Source organism: Salvelinus sp. IW2-2015, linkage group LG28 (assembly GCF_002910315.2).
Source record: "Salvelinus sp. IW2-2015 linkage group LG28, ASM291031v2, whole genome shotgun sequence".
Lineage (NCBI taxonomy): Eukaryota > Metazoa > Chordata > Actinopteri > Salmoniformes > Salmonidae > Salvelinus > Salvelinus sp. IW2-2015.
The window spans coordinates 12,189,281-12,213,098 of record NC_036868.1 but is presented as its reverse complement, the minus strand read 5'-3'; the positions used below and the strand labels follow the sequence as shown (position 1 = coordinate 12,213,098).

At 43.8% G+C, this 23,818-nt stretch overlaps 1 protein-coding gene across 1 annotated transcript in view; it reads right to left on the bottom strand.

Moving 5' to 3' along the window:
* Positions 1–23,818, bottom strand: part of LOC111954251 (mannosyl-oligosaccharide 1,2-alpha-mannosidase IA) — a 181,791-nt gene that overhangs the window by 96,261 nt on the left and 61,712 nt on the right. The window contains exon 4 of the mRNA XM_070435745.1: positions 14,122–14,202. Coding sequence (XP_070291846.1) covers positions 14,122–14,202 — 81 coding nt within the window. The remainder of the gene's footprint in view (positions 1–14,121; positions 14,203–23,818) is intronic.

The window sequence follows — 23,818 nt, the reverse complement described above, 5'->3', positions numbered from 1 at the left end:
ATGGCAGCGAAGAACCGATCTCAATCAAATTGAGCACCTCTTTGGGACCTGTTGGATTCAGAGGGTGAGGGTTAGGGCCATTCCCCCCAGAAATGTCCGGGAACTTGCAGGTGCCTTGGTGGAAGAGTGGGGTAACATCTCACAGCAAGAACTGGCAAATGTGGTGCAGTCCATGAGGAGGAGATGCACTGCAGTACTTAATGCAGCTGGTGGCCACACCAGATATTGACTGTTACTTTTGATTTTGACCCCCACTTTTTCAGGGACACATTATTCAATTTCTGTTAGTCACATGTCTGTGGAACTTGTTCAGTTTATGTCTCAGTTGTTGAATCTTGCTATGTTCATACAAATATTTACACATGTTAAGTTTGCTGAAAATAAACGCAGTTGACTGTGAAAGGACATTTCTTTTTTTTTGCTGAGTTTATAAGCAGCACGTGAGTTTCAAGTTTGAGGAAGATAATTTATAATAAAAGCATTACAATCATAATTGCATTTGCGGTCACTTTTGATAATGGTGTTTTCTGCTAATGGAATATGTGCGATTATAGCCTACTTAAATTAGTGCATTTCTGCACTTATAATATGAAGAAATAGCCTAATAGTTTATCAACATTTTAATCTAAACGTTCAGACCTGTTGCGTCAGCCACATTGCATAAAAAAGTTTTTTTCATGCTAGTGATTGTATTCATTTTGGATCTATCACTTCAGACTGTTTGGAGTATTTATTTCTTGCATAGAATAATTAAACTTTTGTACTATGGGGGATAGTAGATTGACATAGGCTAGTGCTTTTGCTGTTCGTTAAGCTTACTCATCTTGTTGGCTGACGAAAAGTAAATGTGGAATGTTCTTCCAGTATCTTCAATACGCACCTTGGAATTGGATGACGCACGCAGTTGTGTCCCTGATGTGTCTGTCCTCACTTGTAGCCTGTGAGAAAGATCCGATCACGTGACGGAGAGCCGTGTGAGTGAGAGACACTTCGGATTTTGCAGCACACTCAAGGAGAAGGGTACAACTCTGCACTCCAGGCAACAAAAAGCATGTATTTTTTTAGGGTGCATTACGGCCACAAAGGGGATCCCGCCTTGAAATTTGAGGCATTACCAAGTGCTTGTCAAATTGTGAATGAGAGACTATTGGAGTGTGTACAGCCTGCACAAAAAAAAAAGCAGACCTCATGCCTTTCAAGAGACTTTTTCCAAATCATCATTAGTCTCATCATGCAGCCTTACAATGTATTAAAAATCTAAACATATAGCCCATGTTTGTCAAACAACTAAAGTTACATAAATAACTCTAAATTAAGCATTTAGGAGTACCCATTTCTTGGTTAACCGTTCAACACAGAATAGCTGCGTATGTGCACTCCCTCAAATCGTTTGGAGAAAATATTTATATTTTATTCAGCTTTTTTCAATTGTATTTTTCATACTATAAAATAATATAAAATAATGCCACGGAATTATAAACAAATCTTGTCTGTTAAATGAACTAGTGTAGACCACAGCCATTTGGTATAGCCAGATCAGGRCCTAACATAAGGACAACTCAGGGTATGCTATTCTTTTCTTCTGAAATAGACTACATTTTCTTCATATCATGCTTCTTTAGACCTGTCTAAAATCATTAATAGATTTATTGTGAAGGTGTAGGCTATATTACATGGATTTATTATACTTTTWAAAATGGCTTGTAGGCTATGTGTGGAAGCCAGGAGATGCTAAATGTGTTTATGTTCATTAACGGTCAATTACCGTGAGTCTGACAGTTATTTGCTTGACAATCACCGGCTGACAAGATTTCGTGACCGCCACAGGCCTAGTCTGAGCCACTAGAAATCTTCCACCAGCCAGTCACCACCACATCACATTAGACAGATTCAACATCCCCTCAAACACCAAGGTCCCTCTGAAGAGGTCGGCTGACCTCTGGAAGCAACATCGACAATATTGTTATAACTATATACCATACTGTAGAGGAGAGCGAAATAGAGGAGAGAAATCGCTCTGAAACAGTCCGGAAAAGCAGAATACAGAGACCAGTGTGGAGTTTCACATTAATATACCTAATGAAAGGTATTTTCACGAGGCATGCACTTACCCTCCCACACTGGTTTAGAACGGGTGGTCTAGTGCGCACTTACCCTCCCACACTGGTTTAGAACGGGTGGTCTAGTGCGCACTTACCCTCCCACACTGGTTTAGAATGGGTGGTCTAGTGCGCACTTACCTCTGAAGCTGAACAAGTTGCTATGGAAATGGGCCCGAGCAAAACACTTCACTTAAAGACAACAAAACAAACACTTTAATTCCATTCCTGACACAGCGATGTGAAGTGTGGCGAGACAATCTTAAAAAATGCCCAATGCTAGACGAATTTACTCAGAAGGGGGATAAACAAATAGCGACCCGGGATCACCTGTGTGAATTGAAAATGGTCGCCTGCAGTCTGGATGAAATGCCCCCAGCTGGGAGTGATGTGAATCTGTGGCTGGCTGCATCCGCCGACGCAGATATCTAATCAGACACCCGCTGAGCGTGTCGGGCCTCACACCCCCATCCTTGTTTAACTCCACTTCCACTTCAGTGTGCAGCCTCTGGTCAGGGAGCTCAGCCTCACTCAAATGTTCCTTTAGCCATCAACACCATGGAGGGCTTGTGTTCTGAGTGTGTGTAGGCTGTAGACTTCACCCATCCAACCACAGCAAACAAAACCAGAGACAGGAGGGTGGAGGATGCACCCCGACCGTGGAACATGTTTAGAACCCTTAACCCATCTGCGGTAAATGTAATAATAATAGTATTTCTGACACTTAGGAGATAACATGGTGCAAAGCCTCCATGGGAATTGACGAATGCACTGGAGAAACCTACAATAACATCTGAACAAACAGCAGAGTAATCCCACCGTGACTCCTCAAAGCAAAGGTCATCATAACATTTACACTGACCAGAAACAGCTGTGGCAGACATATGTACATACACGGGTGAGGAGAAACGATGTCACTGGCTTACAGGTTATAGCTAGGGAATAACACTCTGGAGAGGCTTATTCCAGCATGTGAGGTAAATAACATTTTGTTAAGGGAGAAAATTGGGTTTGCAGGGGGAGCAAGAAAACTAACTTTTATCCCTCTCTTTTTTCCTACCAATAAAGCATATTACTAAACAAACTGCTAAACTTGAAGATATCCTTCTTAATCCCCTTTCCCCAAACTAATCGGCTCAGTGGAAAGTGTTGCTGGTGCCTGTGATATGTGAAGTGGAGCCTGGGTGTCCTGAACCCCATCGAGGCGTGAGGCGACAGCCTGAAATGAGTTTCTGTCCTCCCTCATCTCCTCCCTGGCTCCAGGACCTGATCCTGTTGCCTGGCATTACCGTTGACACTGCTGGAGCACCATAACAATACAGTGTGGCACAGCACAATGAAGACGGAATACAGCACCGGTGTCAGAAAACATATTACACTCTAGAATATGAGGGGTCCATGGCAGCAGACCCACATACAGTAACTGGGTCATTCGTATGGCTTGTAGAATTTGGCTGTGTCCCAAAATGTCTCATTACAGTCAAATAGAAGCCACATGTAAATGTACAGTATAATCTGCTAATGTAAATGTTGCCCTTATCATGATGAGAACTCATTAATGCTCTACAGAGGTCAATGGGCTTGATGGACGGTCCTCCAGGGAGAGAAGGGGAGAGACCTCTTAGAGGTGTTTAATAAAACAACTTGGAATGAGAACCAGCGACAATACTTCCTTAATATCTACCACTTGGGCATAATCCTTGATTAATGCATGCATCTAGGTATAGGCTAGGCCTATTCCAAGGAACTTTGAGCTGTTATGAATGCTTATGGCAAGTAGTAATCCTTTAGTCAATATGACCTGTGTGCAAAGCTTGATGAAGGATTTCTAGCCTTGATACATTAAGAAAGGCTGGTTTAAGGAGCCATGAGCTGTTATGAATAGTTATCATATCATCCCATGCATCATGTGGTGACAAGAGGCAATAAATGAATAATGCTTTAATCACCAGCGGCTCATAGAAAGTGTTATCCCACAATAATGATTATAGCCATTATAATTTATCCTCAGAGAACTTTGGCATATCATTGGTCATAATAACAGATGACGTCTCCTGACTAACAGCAGCTCATGTAATAATATCCGATGCTCAGTGAAGCGGAGCCATCTCTTTCCATTTCTCTAATTACTTGGTAGTGTGGAGTAATGAACACTTCATAAGCACCTGTTTCATCTCCTAAAGAGGGAGGTTTCAGTTGGAGCCACTCAGACAGACACAGCCTAATCAGCTCAGGAGAGGCGATGGTGAGATCAATATTTGGGGTTGGAGTCAAGCTGCCTTCCACATGTCGCAACCGTGTTCATTATTACCTGCTCGACTTCAATGGAAAGCCATTATCGAGCGCTAAACTCCGTCCTGACAGTCTGTTTTTTCATCCTCTCCCTGGCTGTAACAAGAGGCTGTGGCGAGCTCGTCTCATCAAACATGATCTACAATCTGCCCATATGCCCTGTGCTCTCCACGTCAAACCTCTTCATCTGCCCTGTGCTCTCCACGTCAAACCCCTTCATCTGCCCTGTGCTTCTCCACGTCAAACCTCTTCATCTGCCCTTGTCTCTCCACGTCAACCTCTTCATCTGCCCTGTGCTCTCCACGTCAAACCTCTTCATCTGCCCTGTGCTCTCCACGTCAAACCTCTTCATCTGCCCTTGTGCTCTCCACGTCAAACTCTTCATCTGCCCTGTTGCTCTCCACGTCAAACCTCTTCATCTGCCCTGTGCTCTCCACGTCAAACCCCTTCATCTGCCCTGTGCTCTCCACGTCAAAACCTCTTCATCTGCCCTGTGCTCTCCACGTCAAACCTCTTCATCTGCCCTGTGCTCTCCACGTCAAACCTCTTCATCTGCCTGTGCTCTCCACGTCAAACCCTTCATCTGCCCTGTGCTCTCCACGTCAAACCCCTTTCATCTGCCCTGTGCTCTCCACTCAAACCTCTTCATCTGCCCTGTGCTCTCCACGTCAAACCTCTTCATCTGCCCTGTGCTCTCCACGTCAAACCTCTTCATCTGCCCTGTGCTCTCCACGTCAAACCTCTTCATCTGCCCTGTGCTCTCCACGTCAAACCTCTTCATCTGCCCTGTGCTCTCCACGTCAAACCCCTTCATCTGCCCTGTGCTCTCCACGTCAACCTTCTTCATCTGCCCTGTGCTCTCCACGTCAAACCTCTTCATCTGCCCTGTGCTCTCCACGTCAAACCTCTTCATCTGCCCTGTGCTCTCCACGTCGAACCTCTTCACTGTCACTTAACCTTCAACAACAGCTCGCAGGAAGCCACTTTGAATATGGGCCATTCCTATTAATTCATCCCATCATATGATCTGGAACCAAGTCTTTAATTATAGAGAAATCTTCCTGTATCTGAGGTATTAAAGAGAAACTGTCAGTACGACAATTGCTTTCACGAGGTCAAACTGTTAAGGGCAATTCCACGTGAACAGAATGATGCTGAAACACGTTCAATTTAAAATGTATGCCAAACAAAAACCAATGATCGCAAAGTTAAGCAAACCATACAACTCTATGCACAAGGACAACCTGTAGTCTCTCAGCTCAGACCATAACCAGTTTCCACTGAACATTTTACAAAAACACATTTACTTCAAGACCAGTGCAGATGCAAAGTTCTTCAAGGAAATGTGTTTTTGTAAAATGTTCAGTGGAAACCGGATATGATCTGAGCTCAGTGAACTGCAGGCAGTAAAAGTTATCTGTGATTAAATGCACAGCAAGGCGACTTAACGCTATGTGCTTGAACACAGCACATCAGCATACAGGACTCATCCAAATTTAGAGTGTTTATGGGACTTGTGGTGAATTGAACTTGTGAAACGGCCGGGGCTATAAAGGCAGATAAAAGTAATGTCAAGAACATTTTGGATGAAAAACTCCACTCCATTGGGTTCCCTCTCACTTCTAACAATGAGATAATACGTTTGACTAGTCTATGGATTTGAGTAAAGGCTCTGACACTCTAAGCCTCTCTATTTCGACTTTCTCCAGGAGGAMGCCACGATGCTCCAAATCGCCTCATTAGAGACTGCCACAGCTGACAGGCCGAGTTAACACATGGACCTGCTATCGAGTTCTGGTTGAAACTCAGAGCTCCTACATCCCCTGTCCTGGACAAGGTTACTGGTTAAGTCCATCACTTCACAGTTCAGACACAGCCTCACTGCTCTGCTGTTCTCCTGGGCTCTGTGCCCTGTCCAGACAGGACAGAACTGACAGTACTTAAAGAAAGGGGGGTGCAAGGTACGTGCTTAGATGGATGAGTCTCTTTAGAGAACATGAGAGGAAGAGACTGGCTTCTAGAGAGGCCCTCCCTTATCTGTCTCAGCCTCTCGACTGTTATCCTGATGGCATATTTCATAAAACCCAGTAAGACACAGGGAAGTCTCAGGGGCCAGGGACAGTCTATGGCTCTGAATGCATAACAGAATGTGTAAACAGGGGGGGATGTCATTGTACCATTTCATACAACTGAGGTGGTGTAGGCAGGAACACAATGTTTGGCTACAGCGAGCTCACTGCACACCCTCCGTGTCACGCTGAAGGAATTTGGTGACAGCAAGATTCACTTAGATTGTTTTTGACATTCAGGAGGAGAGCAGTTGGGCATTCCGTGTGTGTGTGTGTGTGTGTGTGTGTGTGTGTGTGTGTGTGTGTGTGTGTGTGTGTGTGTGTGTGTGTGTGTGTGTGTGTGTATGTGTATGTGTGTGTGTGTGTAGAGAGGTCAGTTTGAGAGACACGTAGGTGTAGGGGATGGGCGTTGAACCACAGGACCCAGAGAGACTGTAAACTAAAAAGATCTCATCTATGAGGCTCGTGTAAAACTCTTTCTAGTGGAAAGATGAATGCTGCGACCGCAGCCTACATCCCATCTCCAATCCAATCTCCCTGACTGGCAGACCACGCAGGTGGGCACCAGGCAGGCAGCACATCTCCTAGGGAGAGAAGAGGGAGCCAGAGCAGGCAGACAGGAGGAATAGAGCAGAGGAGAGAAAGGCCAGAGCTTAAGGCCAGATTTAAGGCCAGGCAGTGTCACTGCCAGCACAGCAGGCAGCAAGGCCAAATGACTCCACACGCCGAGGGCAAAACTGTCCTATTCAAACGGCAATGATGCAGCCATTTCTTGCTGGGTCATCATACCCCATAGCATATTTTATGTCATGTTAAGCATGACAGGTATGCTCACACTCCAATGGACAGGAACATACGGGGGGTTATGGTTATCAACGGTACACAAATGTAGTGCTTTGTATTTCTACTCTCTCACTCCGATACAGCACAACTTACGATCCCTGAGTGTTCAACTAAGTCTGCCGAGATCTACCAGGTGTGAGATTACTACACAAATGGGACACACCACTCCGGGAGTTATTGTCTGGTAAGCACAGAACATAATGCGAATCCCACCTTCATAATGTGCTGGGTTCTAAATTATGTCATATCCATATGGCGGTTGTTCTGTTGTGTGATGCCTCACGGTAAAAACCTTCCCAGTGGAAACACAGTAACTTTTGTGGTTCCAATGAAGATATTCATTAGTGCCACCTTGAGTGCCGTTCCAACAGATTGCAAGGAACCTCCAGGCATCCCAGCAGGGGATGTACGTTCACTGAGATGCATAGTCACATATGGCAAATGTAAGTTTGACTGTCATGTTCGTAGGGGTAGAAAGGGGCATTGCACCCCACAGGACAAGCTGCAACAGAGCTATTTTCATTAGTGCAAACAAGTATCAAACAAGCACATGATCCATTACTCATGTCTTTTAATACTGTTTAATCATACTATTTTATATACAGCTGTTCATGTTCAGCTTGGCATATTAAAAGCATATTACACAACATATTCCCCATGTAGGCTTGTGTTGTATCTCCAAAGAGTAGTGTGCAGCGTGTTCTACAGTAACAAAGTCCTTCAGGTCAGAGAGAAGATCTATATACAATACTAGAAATCAACTCTCACTTCAGAGTAAAGAGGAGCTCYGGATAAGAGAACAGAAAGTAAAGCAGAGGAAAACAAAGGCAAACAGACACACTTCTCTGAGGCAAGAAGCCAGAGGAGAGGACTGAGTGACAGCGCAGTGCTTACCCTCCAAGCTACGACTTTACTTCTGTCCAAAACTTTTAGTCAGTCACCAACTCCAAAAGGCTAAACATATCCTATCAAAGATGGCACTCTAAAACCCTGGCCCATCCTGGCCCATCCATCACTAACCAGGTCATTATTAACGCGCTCTCTCAGATTGTTTACTGTAAAAGCGGGTGTCTTGTAACAGATACAAATGGCTGTGGACCCTGGGCTATGATTAATATCCGCCGTGTCGTGACCCTCCGCCTGCCGTAAACAGGGAAGATGMACTTTATAATCATACCAGCCAAAACAGCAATAAACAGTGGTAACAAACCTTCAGCCCACTGTTTGCTAATGAGTCGTGATTTACCTGTAAATACAGGAATGTAGACAGAGCAAACAATTCTTGTGATCTTGTGGTCTTGTGATAGTCAGTCACTTGAAAATTGCTAGTGTGAAATGATTCACTGATTTGTTCGCTCGTAATAAGAGGGCTTCTCTCATCTCGTCAGATAGGCTCCAGAAAAAAAATGTAGACGCACAAACTGTCTGTCTGTTACTAAAACTTTCAGAGCATTCTGAGAAACAGAGATTGCATTCAGACTGCATTAGCATTTCAGTGGGGAGAGAAGTAGGCATAACAACATACAGAGGGAAAGATATTGCCTCGACTGAAATGTTCTCATGACTTTGTCCGTCCTAGCCAAAAGATGGCCTTTGACTACTCAACTAGTTTCCCTGACTGTGCTCAAAGAGTTGGAAACACTGTTTCGATCCTATCGTTTTTTWAATTTCACCTTTATTTCACCAGGTAGTCCAGTTGAGAACAAGTTCTCATTTACAACTGCGACCTGGCCAAGATAAAGCAAAGCAGTGCGACAAAAACAACAACACAGAGTTACACAAACAAACGTACAGTCAATAACACAATAGAAAAATCTATGTACAGTGTGTCCAAATGAAGTAAAGATCACAGTTGTATCACAGTTGTATAACAAAATCACAATGACTGACTGTGTTTTCAGCTTGACTAACCCCAACACTGACAAGAGASAATACAGGATGTGGCAGGTGCAGTGAAAACATGTTTCTTGTCTCACAACCATAAACAGGATTAGCTACTTGATGACAGAGGAAACAGGCTTAAGAAGAGAGCGGCTGTGGAGCCTACAGGCGTGCGGTGCGGTTTCATGCCAGCCCTATATGGTAGCTAGCTGTGTTCCTGGCCACGCTTGCTTGCGTTTGCCTACAGCCCATTGGAGGAGGCTAAAAATAGGAGCGGGCCTCATCACCCGCGGAAAACCTAAGACCTTGTGTTCAGACGGAGGGAAAAGGCAAACTCCGAAGGTGACCTTGGGTTCGAGCTGCTGGGAAGCTTTGTTCCTCCGGACTGATGTCACTCACACAAACCCAGGAGACACACAGACAAGAGTATAACCAAGAGCTGGAAAGAAATTAAATCAATGGATTATATTTTCCCTCTTATTTCAAAAATAAAAGCCTGTCTGTCTGGAATGAGAGTGGGCAGCAGCGGCAGAATTCTATGCTGAGTACATTTTAAAACTCAGTGGCTGAGTTGGAGTGACTAACCGAGTCAGTTTGTGTGTGCTTATCCCTTTGACAATGGAACACTCTCTGAAGACTAGGCTATACACTTTGAAGTACCCCCCCCCCCACCATTTATATGAATCATCTCTACACACAGCAACATGTAGAACCAAAACCTGAGGCTGTTATCTTCAGCTGGACCATACCCTAAACTCTGTAATAAACTAATAACAAAACATGAGAAAAGGAGAAGATAAATACATTGACATTGCTCAAACCTTGACGTGACTGAACAGAGAACAGATCAAAAAGACTGCAGAAGCCCGGCTTACTAGCTAAATCCTTGGCTAAGGCGAGAAAAGAGGCAGGTTTGTTAACTGGTTCCAGGTTTCTTAATCGTAAAGGTAGGCAGCATATTAGATCCAGGCTAAAATGCATCGATAATGGAGAGGGAGAGATCCAACAAGCAGCTTCCATGTGTCTGGGAGAGACTCCACGGCCAAGGCTGTCAGTGTTCCAGCCAAGCCCAGCCAGACTCCCTGCAGACCAGGCTCTGATCGTATCAGTGACCGGCAGACAGACAGACATGAGCCTATTTCAACAGCAGCTCCTCCACTCTCTCACCCCACTGAGAACCACACTGTTTAAATAGCACTGCTGGCGCTACAACACATCTCCAAACAAGATCATTCTAACGCCTYAGAGCACAGCCAAACGCACCGCCCGCCATTAATGACAGGCCCAAAAATGTAGGCGGGTTTCGCAGAGGTATTTAACTTGGTTCCCCCAGATCTCTGAATTATTTAGTCTTACATGATATGTCTTCCTCCCACTGACATGGTAAAATGTTCACATTGTGGGGTACTCAGTGCTCACTTCAGCCAGTAGAGCCTGAATACCCATGGTGTATAGAGGTATATGTAAGCTTCACTAGTAAGAGGGAGGGAGAGAAGAGGATTACACCCCAATAACCTTCTCCTGACTCTGATTGACGCAAGATCCCAGATAATAAAAATCTCCCCAGCGTAAGATTGTCACAGTAATCAGGTATGAGCGTGTATGAGTGTTTGTGCTGTCCCTAATCTCTGAATGGATTTTAAAACCTCTGGGGTCCAACCAGCCATTCATTTCTGATTCCCAAATAGCTTCGGTCGGTTATGTAAAATTACCTATGGCTCCGGAAATCAATATCTGATCCATTGAGGAGTTAAGTGCTTTGTTCTGACAGGTCGGCCTATCCCATTTAGGAACGCGTCAGGTGATGGAAAACTGTCCAGCCGTAAATAACAGCAGGTCTAAGTCAGCCCTGTATTAATCCCCATCCATTACTCATAGGAAGAAAAACAGCCATGGTCTAAATCAGAGGTGACTGGGGGCCAGGTGGCCTTCACTTCAGTACAACTTATGAATGGTTAACAACTCCACTGCATCAATAGCTTTTTTTCAGAAGGTCCTGGTATAATTGATCTCGCAGTACATTAAGCGTTATGCGGTGCGGACAACGGCCGCAATGAGCACATCAGGAGGAGAGGCTCTTTATGGCTCCTCCCTCATTCCTTCGTCATGATGATGAACACGTGTCTGTTCAGCTCTCCAATCCGTTGTCTCAGGGCTGGCTGACCGACAGGGACGGGCCTGACCAGTATGCAGGGCTGTGGCTGTACTGCCATGCATCTGTTTAGTTTCACTGATACATTCTTTATCAAAGGGTCCGGCCCACTTTGACTTCCACCCAAGCGAAAGGGGCAGGGGCCGTCACTGAAGCCAGGGAGAGATCTCAGAGGCTGCCTACCAGGCCCCATCTCCCCTACCACCCGCCCCCCGGCTCCCTGCACGTGTCTCGGCCTCCATTGTCTTGCTCAAAGCAGCTTAAAGCAGGTTGGGCGTACAGAACCGACTCCCTCTACTTTCTCCTGCAGGACACGGAGGAGCTCCCTGGACTCAGGTTCTAAGTCTCACATCAATGGGTCCGCCTCTCTCAGAGGATGAAAGGGTGAGCAGAGCTCAGTACACTCAGTTTCAGAGAGGAGGAAATGGATCCAATCTGCTGGGAGGTGGCACAGCCTCACTGTACAGGTGTTGGAATACAACAAAGGAGAATACTATAAACACACCTGGTACACTTGTTATGTCTGTCAATAACACTATTTCCAAGCTCTGCATACCAGGACAATATTTTCTATGGTGGTAAGTCAAACACCCTATTCCCTGTGTAAATCAGGACTAGGTTCTGCCCAGGTTAAGCTGCACTAGAAARCAGCATTATGACACACTTATCACGTTGTTGTGATGAAAAACTGCATGGGACAGGCTTGCCAATCCAAGAAGAACAAAAAAAGGGTTGCTTTTAACAACACACCTCTAGAACCTATAGTCTTACCGCATGATGCGTCACTACCGTACTAGCATTCCCCTGGCGCTCACTCATCTGAAAACAATATGCAATGAACTAGCTGGTACATCTACCTAATGTGTAAGCCCTTTTAGTCCTGTGGATTTCTGTCTCAGGATATAGTCGCTCTTACAGAGAGGACTTTAACATAATAAATACACCAGGTGCAGAATGACACACTCTCCAAACTGTAAAAAAAGAACCAGCAAAGGTGGTTCATTGTAGCTGCTTCTGTGAAGCACGCTCCCTTGTTACTGCCATTGCTGCTTGTGCTTAACGGTGTGACTTGCCTCTCCTCAAGCTCCTCTCATCTACATTTTACAGTTCAGAAATCACATTAATATGAATGGAAGCGAAAATACGAGGTCTCATTACAATGAATTACAATGAGGTTTCCACACAAAACATGCAGTGCAATGCCTTTCCAGCATTGTGTGCAAGTCCTGGACATAACACATTGCCATGTTCTTTGTATATTCATTAGTACAGGGAATTTCAATAGCAAGCCAATATGCAAGCTTTTTTACAGTGCATGCTGTAAGCTGATGAAACATTCCCCCAGTGTCTCTCAGTCAGAACAAACTGATGGGAAGCACAATGAACTCTTGAGAATTCCTGTAGGGAAATCATACACTCAAAACCCTGGCTGCTTCTGGTGTCTGTCAACAGAGGGCTATTTGGAGAAGCCTGGTGTTAAAAGGTAAAGAATTACTACTTACCAGTAGTATGACTTGCATAAACCCTCAAGAGGGACCTATTTCATACCATTTTACCTTAATTGGAGGGAAATTATATTAAATTAGATAATTGCTCTGAAATAACTGGCAATATTTGATAAATAGCATCCTTCAGAATGATGCATGGCTTCATAACCTAAAACGCAGTTCTGCGACGTGTGGGAGGGAAAATAATTGCAGAATGCTCTCCATTTTATTAAAAACCTCTTGCAGACAAAAATGTGTAAGAGGCAGAAATGATTTCCGTTCAGAACTCCAACAGAGTTTCCAGACTTGGTAATTCTATAAATATTTGATAAGTCATCCACAGTGAGCATCCACAGTGAGCATCCACAGTGAGCATCCACAGTGAGCATCCACAGTGAGCATCCACAGTGAGCATCCACAGTGAGCATCCACAGGGATACAAAGATCAGCTTCTTTTTATGCTTCTCTTTAGATTGGGCCTCTTCGTATACTTTATTTGCTGAGCTCACTGAACTTCTAAGTGTCTTTCTCCCACGTTGGTGTTGCTACTGCTATTCTGTTTATGAGAGCCACTTAGCTTGGAACCAAGGTTCAGTAGCTCCCTAAAAACCTTTTGAAATGGGGAGAGAAAAAGCATAGATTTTCTGGTTGGAAAAGTCCTCATGTCTGCTGAAATTCAACTGGAGGAATCTATTTGGTGGGATCTATGACTTGACCTTATTTTCCAACCATGCATTAGAGCAGGTAATTTAAAAACTCTGACTGCATGAAGACAAATAGAGATCTGATATGAGTCATGAGTCACAACAGCTGAACGGGAAAAGGGGTTTGGTTCCTAAGAGATTGTTTCCTGACCATGTGAGAGAACTGCAGTCCCACACAAATCCCAGAGTTCGCAGACACTAGAAGCCCTCCTCTCAGACGAGATTGGCTAAACCCCTGATATATTTCACAGCTTTACATCTCCTTGAAGGACTGCCCTGCACTCAAGAGATTGGCAGGCAGCAAAGCTCTCACCTCTCTTTGACGGTACAACTTCCAGAAACTTTGGAATAACACTGTTCCAACATTGCTGCAATACAATTCTCTGAAGCCTCACGTCACTCCTATCTAGGGTCAATGGTTGTTCAACTATTGGCGAGTATCTCTATGTAATTGTCTCCACTAACATGGTGTCTATCAAACTGTGGCAGATGGAATAAATGATGTCCTCTTTTCCTTATGACATGTATCAGATGTCATTGAGTTATAGCAGTAGTTGTGGGCAGCACCAGCAGAGTTTTCAGTTAGGTACATACCTCTTTGCCAGAAAGGTAATAGGCGGAGAGCAGGCCTCCGACAAACCGGATGTTCACTTCAAAGACAGAGACCTCAGCATTCTGCAGAGAGAACAAACAAAGGAGAGACATGGAGAGATAGAGATACGGAGGAATGGAGAGAGAGACAGAGGGGGAGGAGAGAGACAAAGGTTACATGATTAGGAGTATTCAACCTGCTGAGTCACCAGGCAGCAGCTGGCAGGCGTACCGGGTAGGAATATCCTCGCATCACACACTGAATGTAAACACTGCAGACATGCACAGGGTTCTACACTAACTCTTACAGTTGGTGGCACCAGCAGAATGATTGGGTCCCATCCCAAAATTTTTTTATAAAAAAATGTATATAGATGTGGGCTATAGCTGAGGACACTGAGGTATCAACATCCTTATCCCATGCCTTTACAGAGGACTCTGTACAGTACATCAGAGAAGTGATCAAATAGTGTCATTTTAGAGTAAACTACCTAATGTTACAACAACAAACATTTGACCAACTGTATCGATACAATAGTGTGGTCCACTATCCCCATAGTTAAAATAGAACACAAAGAGGAGGGTCTGTCAGAGAACCGACTTCCACAGAGCTCACACAGCGCTGGGGCCAAACAACACTGGGAAAAGTTATCTAGAATTCAGAAACTACCCACACTGGGTTCAATTTACGTGTGTTATTTCATCTTAAGGTCAAGCTGGGAAGCATGAGTTGCCACCAACAAATTTAAGCAATATGAAGAGGTGATGAGATGCCTTCCTGGTATGGAACCCCATCATACCCAAACACAGACCTGCACTCAGCCCATTTCCCTCCGAAGGGCCCCAGGCTTGGTTTTCTCCATTGGAATAGGCAGGCTTATTACCCATTCCTCATGTAGATTGTCATTACTCTGAAAAGAAGCATGTGGAGCCTGTCTATCCAGGATAAATTGCTATTCTTTTAATACTGAGAAATGATGGCTTTCATAACCTCATTCTAACTTCCAGCCCTTTGCTTTATATGATAGATCATGTAGAGTGGCCTTCAAATATTTAAGTTAATCATATTATTATGTGCTTATTCCTTGAGGTTTTACTGAGAGGAAATGTTCATGTTATTGTCTCTACTTTGAGTGTACCACATAAAATATTTTTAAATAAAAATGGTGCTTTTTACATTGGATTAAACTTTATCTTTCCACAATATGAGAAACTTGCATTCCTAATGGGGGGAGAGAGGCTCAGTGACCATGCATGGTAATTATACCAAATAACAACTAAATATCAGTAGCTAAGACTTTGTCCTCATTTTACCATGGGTTATTTGTTTCCTGCAGACTATTTGTTTTGGGACAAACAACAGAACATTTGTTAACATGTTTAATTTTTTTTAAATGTTGAATTGTAAAGCTTTATCTCTTAGATTTTCCCATACAAAGGCTTCTGCGTAGCATGACTCTGTATTTCAATGACAGTTTTTACATGAGTAAACTAATCTGGTCCGGAGAGATTCTGTAACTTATATTCTTTAATAGTAGAGAACGTGTGACAGGCAGGCAATTTCATTTAACAGCAGGCCAGCAGACAACCTTATAATTAAATCTAATGTATTTAGTCCAAACCTGTGGACTGTGAAACCCAAATTCGTCATATTTCTGTTCGCATTATCAATGGTGTGTTAATGACTTAAAATTTTGACAGATGGCAGTTGTTTAAATGGGGAAGGCATTTTTCATTGCTGGAATTAAGTGTTTTTCCCCTGACTATGGACCGAATGACTTGGCACACCTCAGTGGAAATAATAACTGTTGAGGAGGGGTTGAACTCTCCTGAGGACACTGCTCTGTGTAGCTAGGGTGCTTTTCACTCTAAGAGACCTTAGAGAGCTATTCTGGCCCTCAGTCAAGGACTGCAGTGAGGCCAAAGAATCAAAAGGATTTCATGACAGTCTGCTGCACTGCACCCAGGGTTAAATTCCACAAAATGGAAAGTTAAGGATACTGATGAGGTAGAAAGAAAAAATACATGAAGAACATCAAAATGTGATTGTACTGTATTGTACAAAGGTGTGAACTCTGTAAAAAGGGATCAAATCTACACCACCAAAATAACTTAAACTGACAACCTCAACGTATTCAGACCAGATGTTACGGGTTGCACAATTTGAATTTACATCAATATTACAGTGAAACCAAAGCAGTCTCACACACGGTATCTTGGCACGAGTCATTGTTGAATTCTCCAATGTCTGAAGAGGTCCTGCTGCTGTTTGTGTAAATATGCAATGTCTTCATGGAAGACTTCATAAACACTGGGGCCAAACTTGGCTGTACTGAACCGTGGTTCATTAAAACCTCACTGTTAATAGGGTGGTAAAGTAGGGTGAGTGTCTGACTGAACACCATTCATTCTTCAGCCATGTGACAACCCACAGCCCTCCGTATCATGACCATCCACTGAAAACTCTAGTCAGGCCTAACTTCAACCTGAATCAGATGTGATGTTATAATCGTATCAATTATACTCCCTGTCTATGTTAAATGAATGAAAAAATTACAAAAGACACTAGGGAAAATAACTGAGATGGGCTGAGGGAATGGCAGGAAGGAATGATGAAATCAATTCAATTGTATTGGTCACATACACATATTTAGCAGATGTTATCGCAGGTGTAGCGAAATGCTTGTGTTCCTTGCTCCAACAGTGCAGTAGTATCTAACAGTGCAGAAGTATCTAAAAACAATTCACAACAAATCTAAAAGTAAAATAATGGAATTAAGAAATAGATAAATATTAGATTGAGCAATGTTGAGTGGCATTGACTAAAATACATTAGAATAGAATACAGTATATACATATGAGATGATTAAAGCAGTATGTAAACATTATTTAAACATTCTTAAACTGACTAGTGTTCCATTATTATTGTGGCCAGTGATTCCAAGTTTATGTATATAGGGCAGCAGCCTGTACAGTCTAATGGCCTTGAGATAGAAGCTGTTTTTCAGTCTCTCGGTCCCAGCTTTGATGCACCTGTACTGACCTCGCCTTCTGGATGGTAGTGGGGTGAACAGGCCATGGCTCGGGTGGTTGATGTCCTTGATGACATTGGGGGCTGTAGGTGTCCTGGAGGGCAGGTAGTTTGCCCCAGGTGATGCGTTGGGCTGACCGCACCACCCTCTGGAGAGCCCTGCTATTGCGGGTGGTGCAGTTGCCGTACCAGACGGTGATACAGCCTGACAGGATGCTCTCAATTGTGCATCTGTAAAAGTTTGTGAGGGTTTTAGGTGTCTTCACTACACTGTCTGTGTGGGTGGACCGTCAGTACGCTGAGGAACTTGAAGCTTTCCACCTTCTCCACTGCGGTCCCGCCGATGTGGACAGGGGCATGCTCCCCCTGCTGTTTCCTGAAGTCCCCGATCAGCTCCTGTGTTTTGTTGACGTTGAGTGAGAGGTTATTTTCCTGGCACCACTCTCCCAGGGCCCTCATCTCCTCCCTGTAGGCTGTCTCGTCATTGTTGGTAATCAGGCCTACTACTGTCGCGTTGTCTGCAAACTTGATGATTGAGTTGGAGGCGTGCGTGGCCACGCAGTCATGGGTGAAGAGGGAGTACAGGAGGGGACTGAACACGCACCCTTGTGGGGTCCCTGTGGTCAGGAAGTCCAGGACCCAGTTGCACAGGGCGGGGTTCAGACCCAGGGCCCTGAGCTTAATGATGAGCTTGGAGGGTACTATGCTGTTGAATGCTGAGCTATAGTCAATGAACAGCATTCTTACATAGGTATTCCTCTTGTCCAGATGGGATAGGGCAGTGGCGTAAAGCAAATTGAAGTGGGTCTAGGGTGTAAGCTAGAGGTGATATGATCCTTAACTAGCCTCTAAAAGCATTTCATGATGACAGAAGTGAGTGCTATGGTGCATTAAGTCATTTAGTTCAGTTACCTTTGCTTTCTTGGGTACAGGAACAATGGTGCACATCTTGAAGCAAGTGGGGACAGCAGACTGGGATAGGAAGAGATTGAATATGTCCGTAAACACACTTAAATATCTTACTCACGTCTTCTCCGGCGGCGGAGAAGGAGAGCCCACAGTCCTTGGTAGCGGGCTGCGTATCCTCAAAGCGAGCATAGAAGGCATTTAGCTTGTCCGGAAGCAAGACATCAGTGTCCGTGACGTGGATGGTTTTCCCTTCGTAGTCCGTGATTGTCTGTAGACCCTGCCACATACACTACCGTTCAAAAGTTTGGGGTCACTTAGAAATGTCCTTGTTTTTCATGAAAGCATACATGAAATTAGTTGCAAAATGAATAGGAAATATAGTCAAGACATTGACAAGGTTATAAATAATGGTTTTTAATTGAAATAATAATTGTGTCCTTCAAACTTTGCTTTTGTAAAAGAATCCTCAATTTGCAACAATTACAGCCTTGCAGACCTTTGGCATTCTAGTTGTCAATTTGTTGAGGTGATCTGAAGAGATTTCACCCCATGCTTCCTGAATCCCCTCCCACAAGTTGGATTGGCTTGATGGGCACTTTGTACGTACCATACGGTCAAGCTGCTCCCACAACAGCTCAATAGGGTTGAGATCCGGTGACTGTGCTGTCAACTTCATTATAGACAGAATACCAGCTGACTGCTTCTTCCCTAAATAGTTATTGCGTAGTTTTGAGCTGTGCTTTGAGTCATTGTTCTGTTGTAGGAGGAAATTGGCTCCAATTAAGCGCTGTTCACAGGGTATGGCACGGCGTTACAAAATGAGCCTAAAGACATGTTGCGCAACATGAGCTCATGGGCTCTCATGAAGTGTTTGATTAAGTTTGGTAGGCTAGTAATGACCAACAGCAGCATCAGAGCGGTCATGTGGTACGACCATGTGGAATTTGACTGCCTTCATGACTCATGACCGCCGGTGTGCACCGGGGCCTCCCACTCCTCTTGCTATTCTGGTTAGGGCCAGTTTGAGCTGTTCTGTGAAGGGAGTAGTACACAGCGTTGTACCAGATCTTCAGTTTCTTGGCAATTTCTCGCATGTTATAGCCTTCATTTCTCAGAACAAGAATAGACTGACGAGTTTCAGAAGAAAGTCCTTTGTTTCTGGCCATTTTGAGCCTTTAATCGAACCCACAAATGCTGATGCTCCAGATACTCAACTAGTCTAAAGCAGGCCAGTTTTATTGCTTCCTTAATCAGAACAGTTTTCAGCTGTGCTAACATAACTGCAAAAGGGTTTTCTAATGATCAATAATAAACTTGGATCAGCTAACACAACATGCCATTGGAACACAGGAGTGATTGTTGCTGATAATGGGCCTCTGTACGCCTATGTAGACATTCCATTAAAAATCATCAGTTTCCAGCTACAATAGCCATTTACAACACTAACAATGTCTACACTGTATTTCTGATCAATTTGATGTTATTTTAAAATGGACAAACATTTTTGCTTTTCTTTCAAAAACATGGACGTTTCTAAGTGACCCCAAACTTTTGAACGGTAGTGTACGTATCGTGTCTGAGCCGTAGAATTGCGACACCACTTTGTTTCTGTACAGACGTTTGCCTGTTTGATTGCCTTACGGAAGGAATAACTACACTGTTTGTATTCAGCCATATTCCCAGTCACTTTGCCATGGTTAAATGTAGTGGTTCGTGCTTTCAGTTTTGCGCGAATGCTGCCCTCTATCTACGGTTTCTGGTTTTGGTAGGTTTTAATAGTCACAGTGGGTACAACATCTCCTATACACTTCCTGATGAACTCAGTCACTGTATCCGTGTATTTGTCAGTGTTATTCTCAGAAGCTACCTGGAACATATCCCAGTCTGCGTGATCAAAACAATCTTGAAGCATGGATTCCGATAGGTCAGACCAGCGTTGAATAGACCTTAGCGCATGTATTTCCTGTTTGAGTTTTTGACTATAGGAAGGGAGGAGCAAAATGGAGTCGTGATCAGATTTGCCAAAGGGTGGGCGGGGGAGGGCCTTGTAGGTATTTCAAAAAGTTGAGTAGCAGTGGTCCAATGTTTTACCAGCGCGAGTACTACAGTCAATGTGTTGGTAGAACTTCGGTAGCGTTTTCCTCAAATTTGCTTTGTTAAAATCTCCAGCTACAATAAATGCGGCCTCAGGATATGTGGTTTCCAGTTCGCATAAAGTCCAGTGTAGTTCTTTGAGGACTGTCATGGTATACACGGCTGTGACTATAACCAAAGATAATTCTCTTGGGAGGTAATACGGTCAGCATTTGATTGTGAGGTATTCTAGGTTGGGTGAACAAAAGGACTTGAGTTTCTGTATGTTATCACAATCACACCATGAGTAGTTAATCATGAAACATACACCCCCGCCTTTCCTCTTCCAGGAGAGTTCTTTATTCCTGTCTGCGCGATGTACTGAGAACCCAGCTGGCTGTATGGACGGGGACAGTATATCCAGAGAGAGCCATGTTTCTGTGAAACAAGAGTATGTTACAATCCCTGATGTCTCTCGGGAAGGAGATCCTCAGCCTGAGCTCGTCTACTTTATTATCCAGAGAATGAACATTAGCGAGAAATATGCTCAGAAGCTGTGGATGGTGTGCACTCCTCCTGAGTCGGACTAGAAGTTCACTCTGAATACTTCTTCTCCGCCGGTAGWGTTTTGGAGCAGCTTCTGGATTAAGTTAAATTTCCCTGGGGGGTACGAACGAGGATCCAATTCTGGAAAGTCGTATTCCTAGTTGTAATGCTGGTGAGTTACCGCCACTCTGATATCCTGCTGTATTACAGTATGTAATAACACAAAAACAATTCTGGACTAATAATGTAAGAAATAACACACAAAATCAAAATACTGCAAAGTTGCTTAGGAGCTAGAGCAGAGCTGACATGTCTGTAGGCAACATCTTACTCTCTGATAGAACCTAGTGTAGAGGTTCTAGAACTGAGGTACTGTATAGCTGAGCTCCATCTCATCACAATGCTGAGAGCAACGGCAGTGAATGACAACAACAGTAATACTCTGACAGTAAAATACCCTCAAGGAAGCCCTTGCGAGGTCACAAAGAGCAGCAGTGAAAACCGACTACTGGAGATGATGCACAAATGCACTTACTAAGCCTGGCCTACACTGCTACACAAATAACATGCTGCCATGTCTGTGGATCAGCTGTCAGAAGACTCTTAGTAATACTCATCCTCTGATGCTGTGCCTGTGTGCGTGTGTGTGAGAGCGACAGTATCTACCTGCGCTGCATCTACCTCAAACCTCTGGCTAGAAAATGTCTCCCTTTTGTTAACATGCAGGCCGATGTCCAGCAAGGCTGTGCAGTCCTTACACAGCTCCTGCCTTCAGGCTGAAAGTCGAGCCAGGGCCCTTCCATAATACATAACCTCTGCCTTTGTTCCTGCACTGGCCTTGCCTTTCACAGCAGCCCATAACACAAAGCATCTAGGCACAAGGCAGAGGCAAATAAAGATGGGCACCAGGGGCTTGCTTGCTTTCTCGCTCTTCATCTCTTCCCAGCAGGACTGATGGGAGAGTAAAAGAAAAGTCGTCCCTGGCCATTATAGTCCGAGCTGGTTAGCGTGTTGTGTTTGACCAGACCCGCTTTATATTCTGACCTTGTGTGTCTGTCTATCCGTCGTGCTTGTCTGTCAGAGTGAGTGGGTGCGCTGGGGCAGAGCCTATTAAAGTGTAACACACAAAGAGGAGCGATGGCAGGGGAGGGACTCTGGTTCAGAGGGCAAGGCAGTGGCTAGCCTACAACGGATGGGCTTTTCGTTTAATAAAATACTTTTAAAAATCAATTTACAGGGCATGACATGAATCAAAGACTGGGGGAGCTCAGCAATAATTGAATTACCAATGCCTTGCTTGTCAATGTCAATTGGCTAGATAATCAAGACAAGTGTCATTCAGGGATCCCCACGACCTTGTCTTGAAACCTGAACATTAAACTCTGAGACATCTCCCCTGTTCCAGTGAATCTGTATTGAACAGAGGCATCAGGAGATGCAGTGGTTAGCTCCTGTCTTTCAGTATTCCAGTCATGGCTCCTCACTAATACCACAGTCAGGCGGGATGGAGGCCAAATGGAAAACCAGACCACTCCATCCATGTTAAGACAATATTGCAAGGGGAGGAGCTGGAGAGGAGGGGGTTGTATCAATCTTTGATTTAGATTATTCTGTATTCAGGAGACAAAGTGAATATTAATGCCCGGTCCACCAGGGCTTTTGTATGCTCCTTTATTGTTGGAATTGCTGGAGGGCAGTGAAGCCAAAGCCTTTCAATTAAAAGTTTGTTAACACTCTTTATGAAAGCTTCTGATCACTTATGCTATTTTCTCTCTCTCCCTCCGTTAGAAAACCATAAGGGTGGACAAGAATTTAGTGCTTCTTAACGAGAGGGTTCTCCAAGGGGAATAAATAATGAATCTGGTTCCCCAACATGGGCAAGATCTAAGAAGGCAGAGGAGACATCAAAGTAAAAGGACTGAAGGTGGGTTTTTTTACCTCAAATTCTGCAGCGCCATCACCACCCCTCCCTAATCCATGCTAGTATTGAACATTCATTTCACACAGCGACTAGGCTTAATAATGGTAAAAGTGGAAAAGTTTGTCAACAACTTTTAATTTGATGAGTCATCACATTTCCCTGTGCTATAACCTTCCCTATAACCTCTGGTATTCAATTTATCGCAAAATTGCATTATAGGGATATGGGATGGTTCAGTTGTTCACATACTAAAAGTGGGGCATTCCTTTTATTGCCATAAAATAAACCATGGCTTGAAAAAAACATTTAAGAAAGAAAATAACTTGCTAAGAAATCACAAATTGTTGAGGCATGACCAATGGGTTGGAACATGCTGAGTTTACACTAGATTAGAGTTGCATTAGAGTTGATCAAATGCAATTGAGAGTGGTGCAAGACATAATGCAAATGATTGCATTCCAATAGACTGGGGAGTTGATTTACAGGGTTATTTGGGCATTATTGATAACTTTTGGTACAGAAGCACAAGTGAGCACCATTGTCAATATCATCATTTCATAGGTATATATATAATGGTGGATTGCAAAGTTTTTCTAAATAGTGTGACAATGTCAGAGACAGACTTTTCAAATAGTTTTAGACATCTCTTTCATTTCCGTGTGTGGGAGTTGTCTGAAGGGAAAACAGTATTATTGAATATTAGAGACAGTAAGAGACAGCGAATGGCTTGAGAAAGGCAATGTGTTCTACCTGACAGACCCACAAAGTCTTAGCTCCTAAAGCACATTACCTTCAAACTGATGAGTCAGGTCTATATTGACTGATTAGAAGGTATCAGAGTTAAGTGCTCTCTCCTTCTCCTTACCCCACACAGTGGAATCAAGGTTACTTCATTCAGTCCACTTCTACAGACAATGCCACTCTAAACAGTGGTTTCTTCCAGGTGAGTACTTTAACTGTTCTGTCTGAAACAGAGCACTTCATCAAGGCCCAATTATCTGGAGTCACCTTGAGTGTCCCTGTATTCTCTCCATGCTGATTACAGTGGGGTCCGCCTAACCAATCAGATTGTAGATCTCCTGTCCTTGTGAATGTCAGTGGGTGACTTACTAGCAGAGTTTGGTAAGAGTGCTTTCAGTTTTGCTGGCCCATCATCTTGGACATTTTGCAGAAGGACCTGGAACTTTATTTTATTCCGATTGATTCATTTTAAATTACAG